At 39.0% G+C, this 19,703-nt stretch overlaps 1 protein-coding gene across 1 annotated transcript in view; it reads left to right on the forward strand.

Moving 5' to 3' along the window:
• FREM1 (FRAS1 related extracellular matrix 1) overlaps positions 1-19,703 on the forward strand; it is a 153,138-nt gene that overhangs the window by 61,977 nt on the left and 71,458 nt on the right. Inside the window, exons 14-17 of the mRNA XM_033858083.2 lie at positions 806-899; positions 4,026-4,278; positions 13,943-14,122; positions 17,950-18,135. Coding sequence (XP_033713974.1) covers positions 806-899; positions 4,026-4,278; positions 13,943-14,122; positions 17,950-18,135 — 713 coding nt within the window. The remainder of the gene's footprint in view (positions 1-805; positions 900-4,025; positions 4,279-13,942; positions 14,123-17,949; positions 18,136-19,703) is intronic.

The raw sequence follows: 19,703 nt of genomic DNA on the forward strand, positions 1-19,703 counted from the left end.
CGAGAGGTGGCTTCTCTTGTGGAGCACGGGCTCTAGGCGCACGGGCTTCAGTAGTTGTGGCATGTGGGCTTAGTAGTTGTGGCTTGCAGGCTCTAGAGCGCAGGCTCAATAGTTGTGGCACGTGGCTTAGTTGCTCCATGGCACGTGGGATCTTCCCAGACCAGGGATTGAACCTGTGTCCCCTGCAATGGCAGGTGGATTCTTAACCACTGTGCTACCAGGGAAGTCCCGAAAAAATACTTTTAAGTCTAGAGAAATTCAAGAATCTTTATAGGTTCAGAGGAAAAGAGTTAGTAAATAGCAAGGGGGAAGTGGCAGGAGAGAGGCAATGAATAATGCATAGATAAAGTTTTAGGGCAGAGCTGAATCAATCCAGAGCACAGGCAGAAGGAATAACCTTAAAAGTGGGGGAGGAGGGAGAATTACCAAAATCCACGTAGTGTCCCACTTTTACCTGTCACTGCTCAGTCTCAGTGTCCCCTTTGCCCCCAGCAGTGTTTTCGGTAAGTAGGCAGAGCTACACCCACTGGTTCCCGTTTTTACAGTGACAATTTGAAGAGCTGCTTTTTGATTTGGGGACAAGTTATGAATGCATAAACACATTTTTCCAGGGTGGAGCAATTTTACATTTAAGGATACTTGAGTACAGTAGTTACATATGTGACTTCATGATTATGCTGGGGGTTTGGTTATTTATTTATTTGTTGAACATATGGCCAAAACCATGGGAAAGTTCTTGTGACAGGAATCTCAGTGCACTCTGACAGTGGCCTTGAGAGGTTAGTGACAGCTATCATCCCCACAGGTATCAGCATGATGGATCTGAGATACTTCAGGATGACATACTACTGGAGGTCACAGATGGCATAAATGCAGCAGAATGTGTGCTATACATTGAGGTACGTAGTAAGTTTCCTCCATGGTTCATATAGAAACAAACCTTCTAGTCTGGAAGCCTCTTGGGGTCTCTGATAGAAATTGAAGCACATGGACTTCAAAGCAAGAAAGTGTCTGCTTACATCTTTGATTATGTCAGGACAGGCAATAGAGAGCAAAGTTATATTGGTGAAATGGGCATATGAGTTTCTTGTGCCAATCGATTTAAAGGTAGAACTACTCTGACCTCAAACCCAGAGACTTAATTTAAAAAGCAGTCATTTCCATGTATAAATTATTTCTAATATTTTTGATCTGTCATGCCCAGAAATATTTATTTAGCAGTTGGACAGGTTAGGCTAGCATCGCTGGGCTTTTCCCTGTTGTGTGCAAGGAGCCGTATCTATATGTGCGATGTGACCCTTTGTGAATTCCTGTACTATATACCCCTGGCCTGTTTGAGATGATTATTTTCCCTCTTTTGAAAAATGAAGGAAAATCTGCACATAAAGGTTGAGTATATGCTCAAAGGCCTGATGGGAACCCCCGAGTTTCTCTGTTGGGTGACCATCCACGTCCACAAGCATAACTCATGGGATTTGCAGGTATTTATAGTTAGTGACAAAGGAGGGTCAGCAGAAGACTTATCACACTTCCTGAAGATCCACTAATTATTCTTACCGTACCAAATTCTATTTCTGTTTCAATTTTGTCAGTTCTTTGTAGTATGAAATTATTATTAATGGTCATAATAATGTGTTTGTAAGATATTTTACAGTTAATAATTAAAAATGATCACATCATTCTAGTGTTTTAAGAAGTACACAGAAAAGAAATTATCCCCGTCCTATAGCAAAGGTCTGAGAAGGTTCAATGACTTGTCCAAAGCCATTAACTTGACCATGTAGACCTGGGCTGGCATCTCCACTCTGGTACTCAGGCCAGCGTTCTTTCCTCCTCACCACTGCCCAGATCTAAATTAACAGGTGATTGTAATTACCATGCTCGCTAACATTTCCTGAGCACTTATCCATGCCAGTCACAGTGCATAGCCACTTCTTTTCATTTTTTCCACTTAGTTCTAATGATGGTCTTGTATCTAGATGAAAAGCAGTACGTTATTTCAGCTTCAAAAAGGAGAGTTTTCTTTATTGGCAGACTTTTACATATAAAGAAAGCTTTTCTGAGTTAATTTTTTTTCCTGAAAAGCAAATTTATGGTGAAAACCCCAACTCTGTCTTCTGTCCATGGCCATCTTCTCATTAATGACCCTAAGCAGTGAATTTGGGGAAAAGAATTTGTGTATTATTACTTTTGAGACAAAAGGGCATAGCCTTTGGAAACCAATCAGAGCTTCAGGAAAGTTTTAGACAATTATGTGTGATTTTTTTTCATTCAGGAGGAATGTTTTTAATTCTATTGCCTTTGGACTTTTTATGCATTTGAAAGCTGAGGATATTTTGTGAACTGCTGCGAGGTGATGATCATGAATGTATTGGTGAGATTGATCAGATGGGGTCAAGAACAATGATAAAGAAGGTCTTCACTGAATCTACGCAGAGGACTTGAACAAAGATATTGTTTCCTAATAAGCCAATAGAAAATGGAATAGAGTATTGCATACTTTTCTATCTTTAGTTAAATAAATAAACCTGGGTTTCCATCACCCCATCTCTCTACCTGTTAAAGGAAAGTGTCTTCATAATTTCATGTATATTTGTTGTCGAGTTGTTAGCCTGTTGAAACAGTCGGGTAACCAGGGCATATATACGTAGTTACATTCATTCATTCGTTTATTCCATAAATACTTAATAAGTGCCTGCTATATGCCATGTCCTATGCTAAATTCTTGGGCTGTGTTGATGAACAAGATAAATAAACTTCCTCTTCTTTTAGAGTTATGGGCAAGGGATGAAGGCAGGCTTTAAACAGATTGTCACTGAAATAATCAGTTAAAATGTGGATGTGTTCTACAAGTGAACAGGGTACTAAAAGAGAGTAAACAAGGGAAGTTTCTAAGTGAGTCTGAGTTGTCAAGAAGTTTTCCTGGAGGAATCCATATGTAACCTGAAGGAGGAGGCAGCCAAGCAAAGAGCTACGGGAGAACATACCAGGCAAGGGACAGACAGAAGATGCAAAGACGGGGCAAAGGCCTGACATGTGTGGAACACAGTGTCTTCGGGGTAGAAATGGACAGGAGTGGCAAAGGAACCCCATAGCATGAGATGAAGCCGAAGACATACTAGGAGAAGCTCTGGGAAGCCACTGAAGGTTCCCACGGTTAGATGACGTGATGAAAGCCACGTTTGAAAAAGATCACATTGGCTAAAGCGTGGGGCAAGGAAATGTAGGGGTGACAGTATTCACAGGCCAGACTTGATAAATAAATGTGCAGCACACGCCGAGTTGTGGTCGTGAACTCAGAGGAGGACTGTCCTTCATTCCTGTTTAGAAGACATACTTTTTCACATTTCTACAAAATCTTTTAAAATTTGGACAGCCAGTGTGATCCCATGTTGCTTTTTTTCCCTTTCTGCTTGGAAATTTTATTTTCATGACAGTGAGAGAAAAATGTTTTATCAAGTTGAAAACTGGCATTGATTTAATGGTTATGGGGTTTCAGATTTAACTCAAAATGTTTGAAGTGCAGCTGCTGCTTATTATAAGTCCAAAGAAACTTCCTGGGTGGCAGGAAGTTGAGAGTAGAGGAAAGCCTTGTAATCATCAAGTAATTTGAAATATAAATAACTTTGATGTGGTAAACGTAAATGCTCAGACCACAAGGACTAGATTTCCCGTAGAATATGGGTAAATTTAGCAAAGGAGGATAGGGGCTTGGGTGAAGGATGCTTTATATCACATTTAGATTTTGTCTGTCTTGAAACAAACGAGAGCTTTGAGCCCCAAACCATAACCATGCTCTCCCATCCCTACCTAAAATGTCTCTCATGTGGGTCATTTCTTACAAGTTGGTTCATCCGGGGAAAGTTAAAAGATACAGATGGCTTGGCCAAATGCCATGGCTATTGTTTCACGTGTCTGGAAGATTGAAAATGCCTGTCATTCCAGTTATGAGCTATGAGTTACCAGTTGGGCAATTTGTCATTGCTCTTTTTTCTTGAAAACATGCATTTTTTTTTCCTGCTTAGGTGTTGCCTGTAAATGATGAGCCACCGGTCCTAAAGGCAGACCTCATTCCCATGATGTACTGCTCAGAGGGCGAAGAGGTGGTCATTACCTCTGAATACATTTTTGCTACTGATGTGGACAGTGATGATATGAAACTGATGTTCATGATTGTTCGAGAACCTCAGCATGGGACAGTGAGGAAAGCTGGGGTCACAGTGCGTCAGTTTTCTCAGGGAGATGTTACGGCAGGGGCTGTGACGTACAAACACACAGGTAAGTGACAGAACTGTGACTAGTCTGAGAGTGGGGATGCAGCAACATGACAGAATCTTAGCCCACTCCTTGCTGTGGGCTCTGATAATCTAACAGTCTTAATGCTTCCTTCCATTAAAAGAGTGGCAGCCCATCTCCCATTTTCAAGTATGATCACCATATTCAGAAGTATTTCTTGATCTCAGTAATATAATGAATTTCACAGAGTTGAGAAAGATCAAGTGTTATTGCTGCTCTGCTCCTGATGCTTCCACATAGACCTTCAATTCACCCTGGCTTGTCCTCGTTCCTATTTTGGTCAATATGAAGAAGATTATTTGACCATCTCAGCTTCTGGCTCCCTAAATCATAACAGAAATGCCTGAAGTAGGCTCCCTAAGATAATTATCTTATTAACTGTAAAAGTTTCCTGATTATCAGCTAGCTCCTAAGAAGAAACCGGTCTGACCTTTGAGTTCTTGAAAAGCAAAGATCGTGTCTTACACTTTTGTGTAACTTGTCCACAGCACATGACAGTGGTGGACATAGATGAGAGATACAGTAAATGCTAGTTTATTAGCACTGTAGTTACATTTCTGGCATTGCATTATATTGTTATCCGGATGGCATTTGTTCCTTATGTAAAATGTTCATGTAGAGAAGATGTGAATTCGGCACAGTAGTAGGCACTGTGGCTTTACAAAGGAGTATAACCCAAACCCTACTATGAAGGACTTTTGATTTAAAGGAGTAAGACAAACACATTCCCACGTAAAGATGACAGCGTGACACATCTGCCCATCGCCACATCACCACCCCTCCCACATCTGATTTCTGGGTTGAGGCCACTTCCTCAGTACTAATACATCTACTTCCTCTACCTAAGTTTTATCACACTCCATTACAATTTCACGTTTACTCATCCATATGCCTCTCTAACCTGGAAATTCCATGGGGGAAGTGTGATTGGGTGTGGGAGGCCAGGTGAGTGATACAAGAAATAAGAGGTATCAGAATTCAAATCATTTTCTTATTTGAAGAGACAGAGAGAGAGAGAATACAAGCAGGGAGGTGGGAGGGAATTCAAGGAGGGGGATTGAGATAGCAAAGGATTCATTTGGACATGGGAGAAAACATTTTGAAATAATATTTTTATGGGTACTTTAAAAAACAGTGATTCATTGCGATACCAGTTCTTAATCACTCAACTAAACATCTTTTTTCTTTAAATGCTATCTCCTTATCTTCTTCTTTATGTTAAGTCTTAGGAAAGGTTTCATTGGCTCTTTCCTTGTCCTGAGGAGCTTAGCCCACTTGTTCGATGTCTCTCAATGTCTCTCAAGAGTTTACAGCTAGGTGCTTCTTTTTAATTTCCCCAGTAGTTCTCAGGCTAGCAGAAAAGTGATCCAAAGACCAGTGATTGTTGATTTTTACATAATTTTAACATCTTTGGCAGGCTCACACAGCATAGATAAATTAGTGGTGAGATGAATCTGTCTTCTCTTCCTGCGCTTTGTTCCAGACGTTAAGCAACAGTTGTACATACGTATAACTCTCTTCTAGTGTGGTGGCCATAGAAGAGAGTGTTGACACATTTTTTTCATAAGACCTAGTGGGACACTGGGGCAAATTGTTTCAGATAGACTTTTTTGTTATGTTAATAAATTAACAGAGGGGCAGAGTCAAGATGGCATACTAGGAGGACGCTGAATTCGCGTCTCCTCACAACTAGGGCACCTACTAGGCACCAGTGGGACCACGGACACCTAAGGGGATGGGAGGAACCCCCAGTGACTGGGTAGGACGCGGGGTATGGGGGAAGTGAAGGGGGAGAAGAAGTGGAGGCGGGATGGGACTGGAGCCCCTGCTGAAGGGTGGCTGGGGGAGGGGAAGGGATCCCATGCCTGAAGGGGAAAATTGGGGGACCATTGGGAGGGCAGAGGATCAAAAGGGAGCGTGGCCAGGTTTCCCCTGCCCACTTGGGCCCCCAGGAACCTGCTGAGATCCGGGGCCTGATCCTCTGACCACCTGAGGCCCCCTCCAGCTGTGCAGGTCCTGAGGGAGTAGGAGGGAGGGAAGGGGGAGCAAAAGTGGGACCGGCAGCCCTGAGGGGCAGCTGGGGGAGGGGAGGAGTTCCTACACCCAGCGGGACCCACCCACAGTTAGGGGTCCAGCAGCAACAGGGGAGACCCTGGGGGAGATGGTGGGGGAGGGGAATGGAGGAATGGAAGGGAATGGAGCCAGTGCTTTCCCTGTCCACTTAGGCACCGGGGAGCCTACTGGGCTCTTGGGCCTAATCCTCTGCCCTCAGAGCCTCCCTCCTGCTGCTCCGAGCCCAAGCCCCGCCTCTACGCCCCCACCCAGGGCCCCACCTCTGCACTCGGAGACCCCCTCCAACGCGCTGGGTCTAAACTCCACCCACACACCCTGACCCAGGGCTTTACCTCCAAACTCCAGAACTCCACACTCCAGAGGCCCTCCTTTCCACGTGCTGCCTCTCCCCTTCCGAGCAGGTCCTAAGCAGAGGCCCTGCCCCATGCTTGAATGTCTCCCTGCCTAGACCCTGCCCCTAGGGCCTTTTCTGGCTACGTGGGTCCTGAGCCTAGGCCCCACCCCACACTTAAACGTCACCCACCCACCCGCCTAAGTCCCACCCCACCCTAAACCACTCCCCTACCTAAGTTCCACCCCCACCTAAACTCCACCCCCATAGCCAAGGCTTTTTTTCTCTTTTAGATTGGGGTTCTGTTTTACGATGTTGATTCATTGTTGTTGATTCTTTTATATTTTTATTTTTCCTAATAAATCTTTTATTTTTCTAATTTTATTTTATGCTTTATATTTTGTTATTGTTCTCTCCTTTTGGCTTGTTCCCCCCCACCTTTTTTTCTTTTTTCTGTTGTGGTTTTATTTTACCTGTTGCAGGTGTTTTGATTATAGTTTTATTTTTCCTAATATATTTTTTATCATTCCAATTTTATTTTGTTTTTTATTCTTTGATATTGTACTGCTCCTTTTTTTTTTTTTTTTTTTTACCGTGCCATGAAGCTTGTGAGATTTTGGTTCCCAGGCCGGAGGTTGGGCCCGAGCTCCTGTGGTGGGAGCTCCGAGTACAAATTGCTGGACTAACAGAGAACCTCACACCCCAGGGAATATCAATCTGAGTGAGGCCTCCTGGAGGACCTCATCTGAGCACCAAGATCAAGCTCTATCTGCCTGCCTGCAAACTCCACTGCTAGACATCTCAGGCCAAACAACCAGTAAGACAGGAATAGAGCACCACCCATCAAAAAAAAAAGACAAAGAAGGAGACTACATAATGATCAAGGGATCGATCCAATAAGAAGATATAACAATTGTAAATATTTGTGAACCCAACATAGGAGCACCTCAGTACCTTAGGCAAATGCTAACAGCCATAGAAGGGGAAATTGACAGTAACACAATCATAGTAGGGGACTTTAAAACCCCACTTTCACCAATGGACAGATCATCCAAAATGAAAATAAATAAGGAAACACAAGCTTCAAATGATATTAAACAAGATGGACTTAATTGATATTTATAGGACATTCCATCCCCAAACAACAGAATACACTTTCTTCTCAAGTGCTTATGGAATGTTCTCCAGGATAGACCATATCTTGGGTCACAAATCAAGCCTTGGTAAATTTAAGAAAATTGAAATCCTATCAAGTATCTTTTCTGCCCACAGTGCTCTGAGACTAGATATCAATTACAGGAAAAAATCTGTAAATAATACACACGCGTGGAGGCTAAACAATACACTACTAAATAACCAAGAGACCACTGAAGAATTCAAAGAGGAAATCAAAAAATACCTAGAAAAAATGACAATGAAAACACGAAGACCCGAAACCTATGGGATACAGCAAAAGCAGTTCTAAGAGGGAAGTTTATAGCAATACAATACTACCTCAAGGAACAAGAAACATCTTAAATAAACAACCTAACCTTACACCTAAATCAAACAGAGGAAGAAGAACAAAAAACTCCCCAAAGTTAGCACAAGGAAAGAAATCATAAAGATCAGATCAGAAATAAATGAAAAAGAAATGAAGGAAACAATATCAAACATCAATAAAACTAAAAGCTGGTTCTTTGAGAAGATAAACAAAATTGATAAACCACTAGTTAGACTCATCAAGAAAAAAAGGAAGAGGACTCAAATCAATAGAATTAGAAATGAAAAAGGAGAAGTGACAACTGACACTGCAGAAATACAAAAGAATCATGAGAGATTACTACAGGCAGCTATATGCCAATAAAATAGACAACCTGGAAGAAATGGACAAATTCATAGAAAAGCACAACCTTCCGAGACTGAATCAGGAAGAAATAGAAAATATAAACAGACCAGTCACAAGCACTGAAATTGAAACTGTGATTAAAAATCTTCCAAAAAACAAAAGCCCAGGACCAGGTGGCTTCACAGGCGATTTTTATCAAACATTTATAGAAGAGCTGACACCTATCCTTCTCAAACTCTTCCAAAATATAGCAGAGGGAGGAACACTCCCAAACTCATTCTACGAGGCCACCATCACTCTGATACCAAAACCAGACAAAGATGTCACAAAAAAGAAAACTAAAGACCAATATCTCTGATGAACATAGATGCAAAAATCTGCAACAGAATGCTAGCAAACAGAATCCAACAGCACATTAAAAGGATCATACACCATGATCAAGTGGAGTTTATCCCAGGAATGCAAGGATTCTTCATTATACACAAATCAATCAATGTGATACACCATATTAACAAATTGAAGGATAAAAGCCATATGATAATCCCAATAAATGCATAAAAAGCTTTTGACAAAATTCAACACCCATTTATGATAAAAACCCTGCAGAAAGTAGTCATAGAGGGAACCTACCTCAACATAATAAAGGCCATATATGACAAACCCACAGCCAACATCGTTCTCAGTGGTGAAAAACTGAAAAGATTTCCACTAAGATCAGGAACAAGACAGGGTTGCGCACTCTCACGACTATTATTCAACATAGTCTTGGTCACAGCAGTAAGAGAAGAAAAAGAAATAAAAGGAATCCAAATCGGAAAGGAAGAAGTAAAACTGTCACTGTTTGCAGATGACATGATACTATACATAGAGGATCCTAAAGATGCTACTAGAAAACTACTAGAGCTAATCAATGAATTTGGTAAAGTAGCAGGATACAAAATTAATGCACAGAAATCTCTTGCATTCCTATAAACTAATGATGAAAAATCTGAAAGAGAAATTAAGGACACTCCCATTGACCATTACAACAAAAAGAATAAAATACCTAGGAATAAACCTACCTAAGGAGACAAAAGACCTGTATGCAGAAAACTATAAGACACTGATGAAAGAAATTAAAGATGATACAAACAGTGGAGAGATATACCATATTCTTGGATTGGAAGAATTAACATTGTGAAAATGACTCTATTACCCAAAGCAATCTACAGGATCAGTGCAATCCCTTTCAAACTACCAATGACATTTTTCACAGAACTAGAACAAAAATTTCACAATTTGTATGGAAACACAAAAGACCCCGAATAGCCAAAGCAATCTTGGGAAAGAAAAACGGAGCTGGAGGAATCAGGCTCCCTGACTTCAGACTGTACTGCAAAGCTACAGTAATCAAGACAGTATGGTACTGGCACAAAAACAGAAATATAGATCAATGGAATAGGATAGAAAGCCCAGAGATAAACCCACGCACCTATGGTCAACTAATCTATGACCAAGGAGGCAAAGATATACAATGGAGAAAAGACAGTCTCTTCAATAAGTGGTGTTGGGAAAACTGGACAGCTACATGTAAAAGAATGAAATTAGAACATTCCCTAACACCATACACAAAAATAAAGTCAAAATGAATTAGAGACCTAAATGTAAGATCGGACACTATAAAACTTTTAGAGGAAAACAGGCAGAACACTCTATGAAATAAATCACAGCAAGATCCTTTTTGACCCACCTCCTAGAGAAATGGAAATAAAAACAAAAATAAACAAATGGGACCTAATGAAACTTCAAAGCTTTTGCACACCAAAGGAAACCATAAACAAGACCAAAAGACAACCCTCAGAATGGGAGAAAATATTTGCAAACAAATCAACAGACAAAGGATTAATCTCCAAAATATATAAACAGCTCATGCAGCTCAATATTAAACAAACAACCCAATCCAAAAATGGGCAGAAGACCTAAATAGACATTTCTGCGAAGAAGACATACAGATGGCCAAGAAGCACATGAAAAGCTGCTCAACATCACTAATTATTAGAGAACTGCAAATCAAAACTACAATGAGGTATCACCTCACACCAGTCAGAATGGCCATTATCAAAAAATTTATAAACAATAAATGGTGGAGAGGGTGTGGAGAAAGGGGAACCCTCTTGCACTGTTGGTGGGAATGTAAATTGATACAGCCATGGAGAACAGTATGGAGGTTCCTTAAGAAACTAAAAACAGAACCACCATATGACCCAGCAATCCCACTACTGGGTATATACCCTGAGAAAACCATAATTCAAAAAGAGTCATGTACCAAAATGTTCATTGCAGCACTATTTACAATAGCCAGCACATGGAAGCAACCTAAGTGTCCATTGACAGATGAATGGATAAAGAAAATGTGGCACATATATACGATGGAATATTACTCAGCCATAAAAAGAAATGAAATTGAGTTATTTGTGGTGAGTGAATGGACCTAGAGTCTGTCATACAGTGAAGTAAGTCAGAAAGAAAAAAGCAAATACCGTATGCTAACACATATATATGGAATCAAAAAAAAAAAAAGTTCAGAGGAACCTAGGGCAGGACAGGGATAAAGACACAGTTGTAGAGAATGGACTTGAGGCCATGGGGAGGGAGAAGGGTAAGCTGGGACGAAGTGAGAGAGTAGCACTGATATACACACACTACCAAAATCATAGCTAGTGAGCAGCAACTGCATGGCACAGGGAGATCAGCTCAGTGCTTTGTGGTCACCTAGAGGGGTGGGATAAGGAGGTTGGGAGGGAGATGGAAGAGGGAGGGGATATACGTATGCATATAGCTGATTCACTGTGTTGTACAGCAGAAACTGACACAACATTATAAAGCAATTATACTCCAATAAAGATGTTAAAATAAATAAGTTAATTAACAGAAATACTGTATTCAAAAAGGTGTTTGGTTATTTGAATGTTATGTTTTCTGGTAATGTTCACTTCGTTACTCAGTTGGTAGTAATTTAGTGCTCTTCTAGGATGAGTAAAGAGAACTTCAGTACTATAGGATCTAAAGTTTCAGTGGCCCCGCTCTTTCCTCCATACATTGGTTATAAAGATCACCAGAGAACAATTGTGTCACCATTATTTTACTTCATCGATTGATTTATTTTATCTTATTTCTACGATTATGAAAACAGTACACGCTCATTGCAGAGAACATGAAAAAATATAACGAAGTTTTGAAAAAATTACCTTACTTACCTTTCAAAGAGAATCACTGTTAACATTTCAGTGTTACAGTATTTTCGTTTTTATAATCATAATTTTTAACATAGTTGCAATCATGTTACATGTGCAGTTTTGTAGATTCCTTTATTCATTTAGATAATCACCTAAAAATGTTTATTAAAATATTTAGTAAATTTTATATAGTTATTGTAAACACATTTTACTAATTGAATAATATTTTATGATATAAAATTACATTATTAATTTTCTATTCTCCAAACATTATGTATGAGGTCATTCAAAAATTTTCTTTCAAATAGCAGTACAGTTAACTATTTTAAGTATAAATTATATCTTTAGACTGTATTGCATTTCAAGGTAAAGAATTCTTCCACCAATGCTGTAGCCTTTTTAGTGTTTAACCCTCAGCCAAATTTTCCAGCTCTTTCTGTAAATGTATCCTATGCTTCCATTATATTGAAATTACAGTTATTGAATGTACTATGTTTGCTTTTTTGATTAAGTTGTTTTCATTTCCTAGATTTTTCTACTTCTCTTCCAGCTCCCTCTCCCTACACGTCCTCTCTCCTCATCTCCCAATTCTCTGCCTTATCTGCCTTATAAACTACTCATCCTTTAATGCTCAGTACAAAGCCAGCAAGGCCATCTGAAAAGACTTCTCTGACTTTCTCTGGTGTGTGTGCCTTGCCCCCTATGCCATCATCAGCCAATATTCTCATCCTTGTTCACCCTCAGCACCTGGTACATAATCAGGCTGAGATAGATGAATTTTCCATTTAATAGGTAAAAAATGGCTTAATAGTAGCAATTTCATATGGTTCCACGTAATACATACACGTATCTGTGATGTTCTAACTGAACTGCATTTCTTTCTCTACCATTAGACTGTGTCAGCTCCTGACACATAGTAGGTCTTTGGACATTTGACATTCTTTTGAACTGTCTTTTGACGTTTTCAACACGTCTGCCTTTTTCTCTGCTGAGGCACCGAGAACACTAATTTTCATATAACAGGCATTAAGTATATATTTATCAAGTGAATGATGAATAAACAAACTTTATGCCAATTTGTTTTTTATAATTATGAATAGATGAGAGGTGTCTTTTTTTTTAATTTTCCTGAAGTTGAAGGCAGATTGTTTAATTTTAGTTCTCTCAACTTCACTGTTTTTTAAAAATAAATCCAGTTATCTCATCCTTTAATCATTTGGTTGCTTAATAATATCATCTCAAGCTTTTCCTTGTCATTTTTTTCAAACAGGTAGAATAATGCCAAACACAATGCTCTGTAGACTTAACCAATGTGTCTTGTGAAAAGAGATGACATCCCTGATCTTTCGTGTCCTAGACTCATCAAAACTTCAAACATAATTGCTTCCCTCTTGGCACTTTCAGAGTGATGCCTGAGAATTATCAAAAGCATATCTGCAGAACTTTCCTGTCCCCTGGACAGCAAGCATTCCCACCTCTGTGCTGTTAGTTAGTAATCCAAGAGCAGATTGTTCTGTTTACTGGTAAACTATCTAGTCCTGACATTTTCTTCCTTCTTCCTCTCGTTGCCTAAGTTGGGGCCATTTTGAATCCCATAGCTGTAAGCTCTAAAGAGTAAACAGAAGATGAAAATAAATGCCACTTCTTTTCCAGGTGCTGTTGCTATTTTGCTAACATCTTGGCTATTATGTAATGAGGAAAATACTGAAACAAATCACAAAAATGTGGATTATATCTGTATTTCACCTATTCTGCTTCTTCTGTAGTGAATGGTTGTTCATTTAAGGTGGTTAATGCAAATGGGAAGACAATTACCAGAGGGAAAAGGGTGCCTTCTGTTCTCCCTGAGGTTGGTCCTAACACTAATAATTATGAGAGAAGAGTAAAGCCATCACGAGTCAAGCTTCGTGTCTATCCCTTATTCATTTATGAACTGTCAGACCCTTGTTAGCCCTGTTTTGCCCCTCCATATGGTGATAGATGGCTGGCAGGGATTTCACCAGAGGCAACAGATGGGCAAGCATTTTTGTGTTATTTTTATGACTCTATTTAATTGCATAGATAAAATTGAGTTTTACCTTTTAACCACATAAGTTCCTTCCCTTGCCATTTTATGCTTGTAGAGCAAATGTGAGTGGGTTTCATCTTGGTATTCTATGTTTTTAAAAGTCAGGCTTAAACTCTAGTTGTGTCTTCCAGGTGGTGAGATTGGCCTGGTGCCTTGTTTTGACACCATAACGTTGGTAGTTTCGGACACAGAAGCTGGCCCTTTTGTGAATGGACCTCATCCATCTGTTCCTCGTCGTGAGTCCTTTCCAGTGTATGATCTCAACATCACAGTGTATCCGGTGGACAACCAATCACCTTCAATTGCAATAGGTGACAATTTTTTCTTTTAAAGTTCTATTATTTCACCTAGTGTCATACCCATGGTCCAGTGAAATGATGCACTTTACATATAGTCAAAATAGAAAACCACCATACAGAATTGCTTCCAATAATTGCCTCAATACAAATTTGTGGAAACCCCCTGATCTATGAAAGATTACAGGGCAAAAAAATTTACTTGTTTAAAAATTTAGATATATCTGAGGGACCTTCAAGATGGTGGAGGAGTAAGACGTGGAGATCACCTTCCTCCCCACAAATACTTCGGGAATACATCTACATGTGGAACAACTCCTATAGAAAACCTACTGAATGCTGGCAGAAGAACTCAGACTTCCCAAAAGATGCCCTCAAGGCGACCTACACGCAGAGGCGGGGCCAAATCCAAAGCTGAGCCCCTGGGAGCTGTGAGAACAAAGAAGAGAAAGGGAAATCTCTCCCAGCAGCCTTAGGAGCAGCGGATTAAATCTCCACAACCAACTTGATGTACCCTGCATCTGTGGAATACCTGAATAGACAACGAATCATCCCAAAATTGAGGCAGTGGATGTTGGGAGCAACTGTAGACTTGGGGTTTGCTTTCTGCATCTAATTTGTTTCTGGTTTTATGTTTATCTTAGTTAAGTATTTAGAGCTTATTATCATTGGTAGATTTGTTTATTGATTTGGTTGCTCTTTCCCTCTTATATATATATATATACATATATATATTTTTATCCTTTTTCTGTTTTTGTGAGTGTGTATGTGTATGCTTCTTTCTGTGATTTTGTCTCTATAGCTTTTGTCTCTATAGCTTTGCTTTTACCATTTGTCCTAGGTTCTGTCTGTCTGTTGTTTTTTTTTTTTTTTTTGCATAGTTTTTAGCACTTGTTATCATTGGTGGATTTGTTTTTAGATTTGGGTGTTCTCTTTTTTCTTTTTATTACTTTTTTATTTTTTTAATTTTTAATAATATTTTTTATTTTATTATTTTCTTTCTTTCTTTCTTTTTTTTTTTTTTTTGGTCCCTTTTCTTCTGAGCTGTGTGGCTGACAGGGTCTTGGTGCTCCGGCCTGAGCCTCTGAGGTGGGAGAGCTGAGTTCAGGACATTGGTCCACCAGAGACCTCCTGGCTCCATGTACTATCAAATGGTGAAAGCCCTCCCAAACATCTCCATCTCAATGCTAAGACCTAGTTCCACTCAACACCAGCAAGCTACAGTGCTGGATACACCATGCCAAACAACTAGCAAGACAGGAACACAACCCCACCCATTAGCAGAGGGGCTGCCTAACATCATAATAAGGTCACAGACACCCAAAAACACACCACCGGATCCGGTCCTGCCCACCAGAAAGACAAGATCCACTATCATCCACCAGAACACAGGCACCAGTCCTCTCCACCAGGAAGCCTACACAACCCACTGAACCAACCTTAGCCACCAGGAGCAGATACCAAAAGCAACGGGAATTACGAACCTACAGCCTGCGAAAAGGAGACCCCAAACAAAGTAAGTTAAGTAAAAAGAGGAGACAGAGAACACACAGCAGATGAAGGAGCAAGGTAAAAACCCACCGGACCAAACAAATGAGGAAGAAATACGCAGTCTACCTGAAAAAGAATTCAGAATAGTGATAGTAAAGATATCCAAAATCTAGGAAATAGAATGGAGAAAATACAAGAAACGTTTCACAAGGACATAGAAGAACGAAAGAGCAAACAAACAATGATGAACAACACAATAAATGAAAGTAAAAATTCTCTGGAAGGAATCAATAGCAGAATAACTGAGGCATAAGGACAGATACGTGACCTGGAAAATAAAATAGTGGAAATAACTACTGCAGAGCAGAATAAAGAAAAAAGAATGAAAAGAATTGAGGACAGTCTCAGAGACCTCTGGGAAAACATTAAATGCACAAACATTTGAATTATAGGGGTCCCAGAAGAAGAAGAGAAAAAAAAAAGGGTCAGAAAACATTTGAAGAGATTATAGTAGAAAACTTCCCTAATATGGGAAAGGAAATAGTCAATCAAGTCCAGGAAGCACAGAGAGTCCCATACAGGATAAATCCAAGGAGAAACATGTCAAGAGACATATTAATCAAACTATCAAAAATTAAATACAAAGAAAAAAATATTAAAAGCATCAAGGGAAAAGCAACAAATAACATACAAGGGAATCCCCATAAGGTTAACAGCTGATCTTTCAGCAGAAACTCTGCAAGCCAGAAGGGAGTGGCAGGACATATTTGAAGTGATGAAAGAGAAAAAGCTACAACCAAGATTACTCTACCCAGCAAGGATCTCATTCAGATTTGATGGAGAAATTAAAACCTTTACAGACAAGCAAAAGCTAAGAGAATTCAGCACCACCAAACCAGCTTTACAACAAGTGCTAAAGGAACTTCTCTAGGCAGGAAGCACAAGAGAAGGAAAAGACGTACTATAACAAACCCAAAACAATTAAGAAAATGGCAATAGGAACATACATATCGATAATTACCTTAAATGTAAATGGGTTAAATGCTCCAACCAAAAGACATAGACTGGCTGAATGGATACAAAAACAAGTCCCATATAAATACTGTCTACAAGAGACCCACTTCAGACCTAGGGACACATACAGACTGAAAGTGAGGGGATGGAAAAAGTTATTCTGTGCAAATGGAAATCAAAAGAAAGCTGGTGTAGCAAATCTAATATCAGACAAAATAGATAGCTAGTGGGAAGCAGCTGGATAGCACAGGGAGATCAGCTCAGTGCTTTGTGACCACTTAGAGGGGTGCGATAGGGAGGGTGGGAGGGAGACACAGAGGGAGGGGATCCGGGGATATATGTATATGTATAGCTGATTCACTTTGTTGTACCACAGAAACTAACACACCATTGTAAAGCAATTATACTCCAATAAAGATGTTAAAAAAATATTTAGATAAATCCGTGGAGAGAGAATGCAAGTGTGTGTGTGTGTGTGTATGTGTGTGTGTATGTGTGTGTGTATCTGTGTGTGTGTGCACACACTTGGGAATGAAGACAACATTGCAATCCTCAGATATTCTGGTTTTATTTCACGTGGGAAAATATCATTTGCCTGCTGGAGAGCCAATAATTTATTTTATCCATAATTTCTATTAGAATTGAGTGAGTATATTAGCGAGACCATTTATATATACTTGACCTTATTTGCTTTTTAGAAAGTCATCTCTTCATAGGCATTGTGTATATGTTCTGTGTCTCAAAAAAAAATGCAAACATATGTATGAATGTTATTATAATTGGCAAAGTATCTCCTAAGCAATGTTCTGGGGAGGAAGCATTATCCCTGCAGAATAATTAAGCACCAAGGCATGAAAAAATGTTCATTATGAGCAATTCATAATAGTTCTCAGGCAATTAATGCTCTGACAAACAGAGGCAACAACTGATCTTGAGGAGTACATAGACCACATTTAGTGACTTATCATTAAAACAGTTTGGCAATTCTTAGTTTCATTTGTCACTTCTGTAGACACAAGGGAAATCAGAGTTCCTTGAGAGTGACTAAAGGGCTGTACTGAAGCATTTAGTATTTCTGCTCTCTTTCTATTATTGTCTGGCTTGCTTATACAAGAAAAAAATATAATTCCGTTAAGTCAAATTAAATTCCCCCCATTACCCCTGAATATATTCACTGTAAGGAGAATTATGCCAAAGGAAATGAATATCTCCCATGGAAGTATATTTGCATGTAGGATGCTTCTATGAATTGGAACTTCAATCACTCCCTTTTGTTCTCACTATTCTGATTAGAGGATTTCACACTAAGTCATAATTGTGTTATTATTTGTATGCAGGTACCATGTTCTTTGTAGATGAGGGTTTCTCAGCAGCCCTTACTGTTAACCATTTGTCTGCCACTGATGCCGACACTGCAGCAGATGACTTGGAATTTGTTTTGGTTGCTCCTCCCCAGTTCGGCTACCTTGAAAACACACTACCTTCTGCAGGTTTTGAAAAAAGCAATATGGGCATCAGCATAGGTAAGTCATGGCTTTGTGTCCAGCAATAATTAGCCTGTGTTTGTGACTGATTGGTTAGAACATGTTTAATAACTGGGTTAGGACTTCAGAAATGTTCAAAGTACTGTATATACTCAAGGAATTATTATTATTACCAATACTTTTGAGTATTATTGTTTTTCATTCTAATTTTTCATTTAAAATTTCCCCATGTATGGGAGTTTACGTCAAAATAAATGGAGATTTCACTTATGAAAACTATAAGAATAAATACTGAAGAAATAATGTTTTTAAAAGCCCTGATAGCAACACAGACTTCTGTGATAGAATAAATCTGGTGGAGCTCACTGGTCTCATTCTCACAGTTTTTTTTAACACTTTTAAAAGATATGGGCAGAAAAGATTAGGAAACATACCATGGAAATGTTGAAGGTAATGACATTAATTTTGAAACCAAAATGCCTCTCAGATACTGAAATATCTCTGGTATTTCAGCCAAAAAGAAAACAACCAAAACAAAAACAGACACCAAAAACACAGTTGTCCAAAGGCACCACTTTAGAGTTATTCTCTAAGCACCTTTTGGGGTACATCTATCTTAAATATGAGAGAATCTGGGTTTAAGATTAATTGCATTAATAGAGTGACTGAATGAATAGAAAAATAAAAGACCCAACTATATGCTGCCTACAAGAATCTCACTTCAGCTTCAAGGACATACATAGGCTTAAAATGAAGGGAAGGAAAAAGATATTCCATGCAAATGGAAACCAAAAGAGAGCAAGGTAGATATACTTATAATAGACAAAAGAGGCTTTAAGTCAAAACTGTAACAAGAGACAAAGAAGGTCATTACATAATGATAAAGTCTTAATTCATCAAGAGGATATAATAGCTGTAAATGTATATGCACACAACATTGGAACACCTAAATATATGAAGCAAATACTAATAGATTTGAAGAGGATAATACACAGCAATACAATAATAGTAGGGACCTCAGTACCCCAATTTCAACAATGGATAGATCATCCAGATGGAAAATCAATAAGGAAACATTAGACTTGAACTATATGTTAGACCAAATGAACTTAACAGACATATACATACATTCCATCCAACAAAAGCAGAATAAACATTCTTCTCAAGTGCACATGAAACATTCTCCAGGATAGATCATGTCATGAGTCAACAAACAAGTCTTAGCAATTTAAAAAGATTGAAATTGTACCAACTATCTTTTTTGACCACAATGGTATGAAATTAAAATCAATAACAGGAGGTAACTAGAAAATTCACAAATATGTGAAAATTAAGCAACACACTTCTGAACAACCAATGGGTCAAAGATTAAATTTAAAAAAGAAATTTAAAAATCTTAAATAAAAATGGAAACACAACACACTAAAATATATGGGATGCAGCAAAAGCAGTGCTAAGAGGAAAATTTTATAGTGATAAATGCTACATTAAAAAAGTAAATCAACTAGAACTAGAAAAACAAAAACAAACTAAGCCCAGGTTTAGCAGAAAGAAGGTGATAACAAAGACCGGAGCAGAAACAGAGAACAGAAAAATAGAAGATATTA

This window comes from Tursiops truncatus, chromosome 6, assembly GCF_011762595.2.
Source record: "Tursiops truncatus isolate mTurTru1 chromosome 6, mTurTru1.mat.Y, whole genome shotgun sequence".
In the NCBI taxonomy this organism is placed as follows: Eukaryota; Metazoa; Chordata; class Mammalia; order Artiodactyla; family Delphinidae; genus Tursiops; species Tursiops truncatus.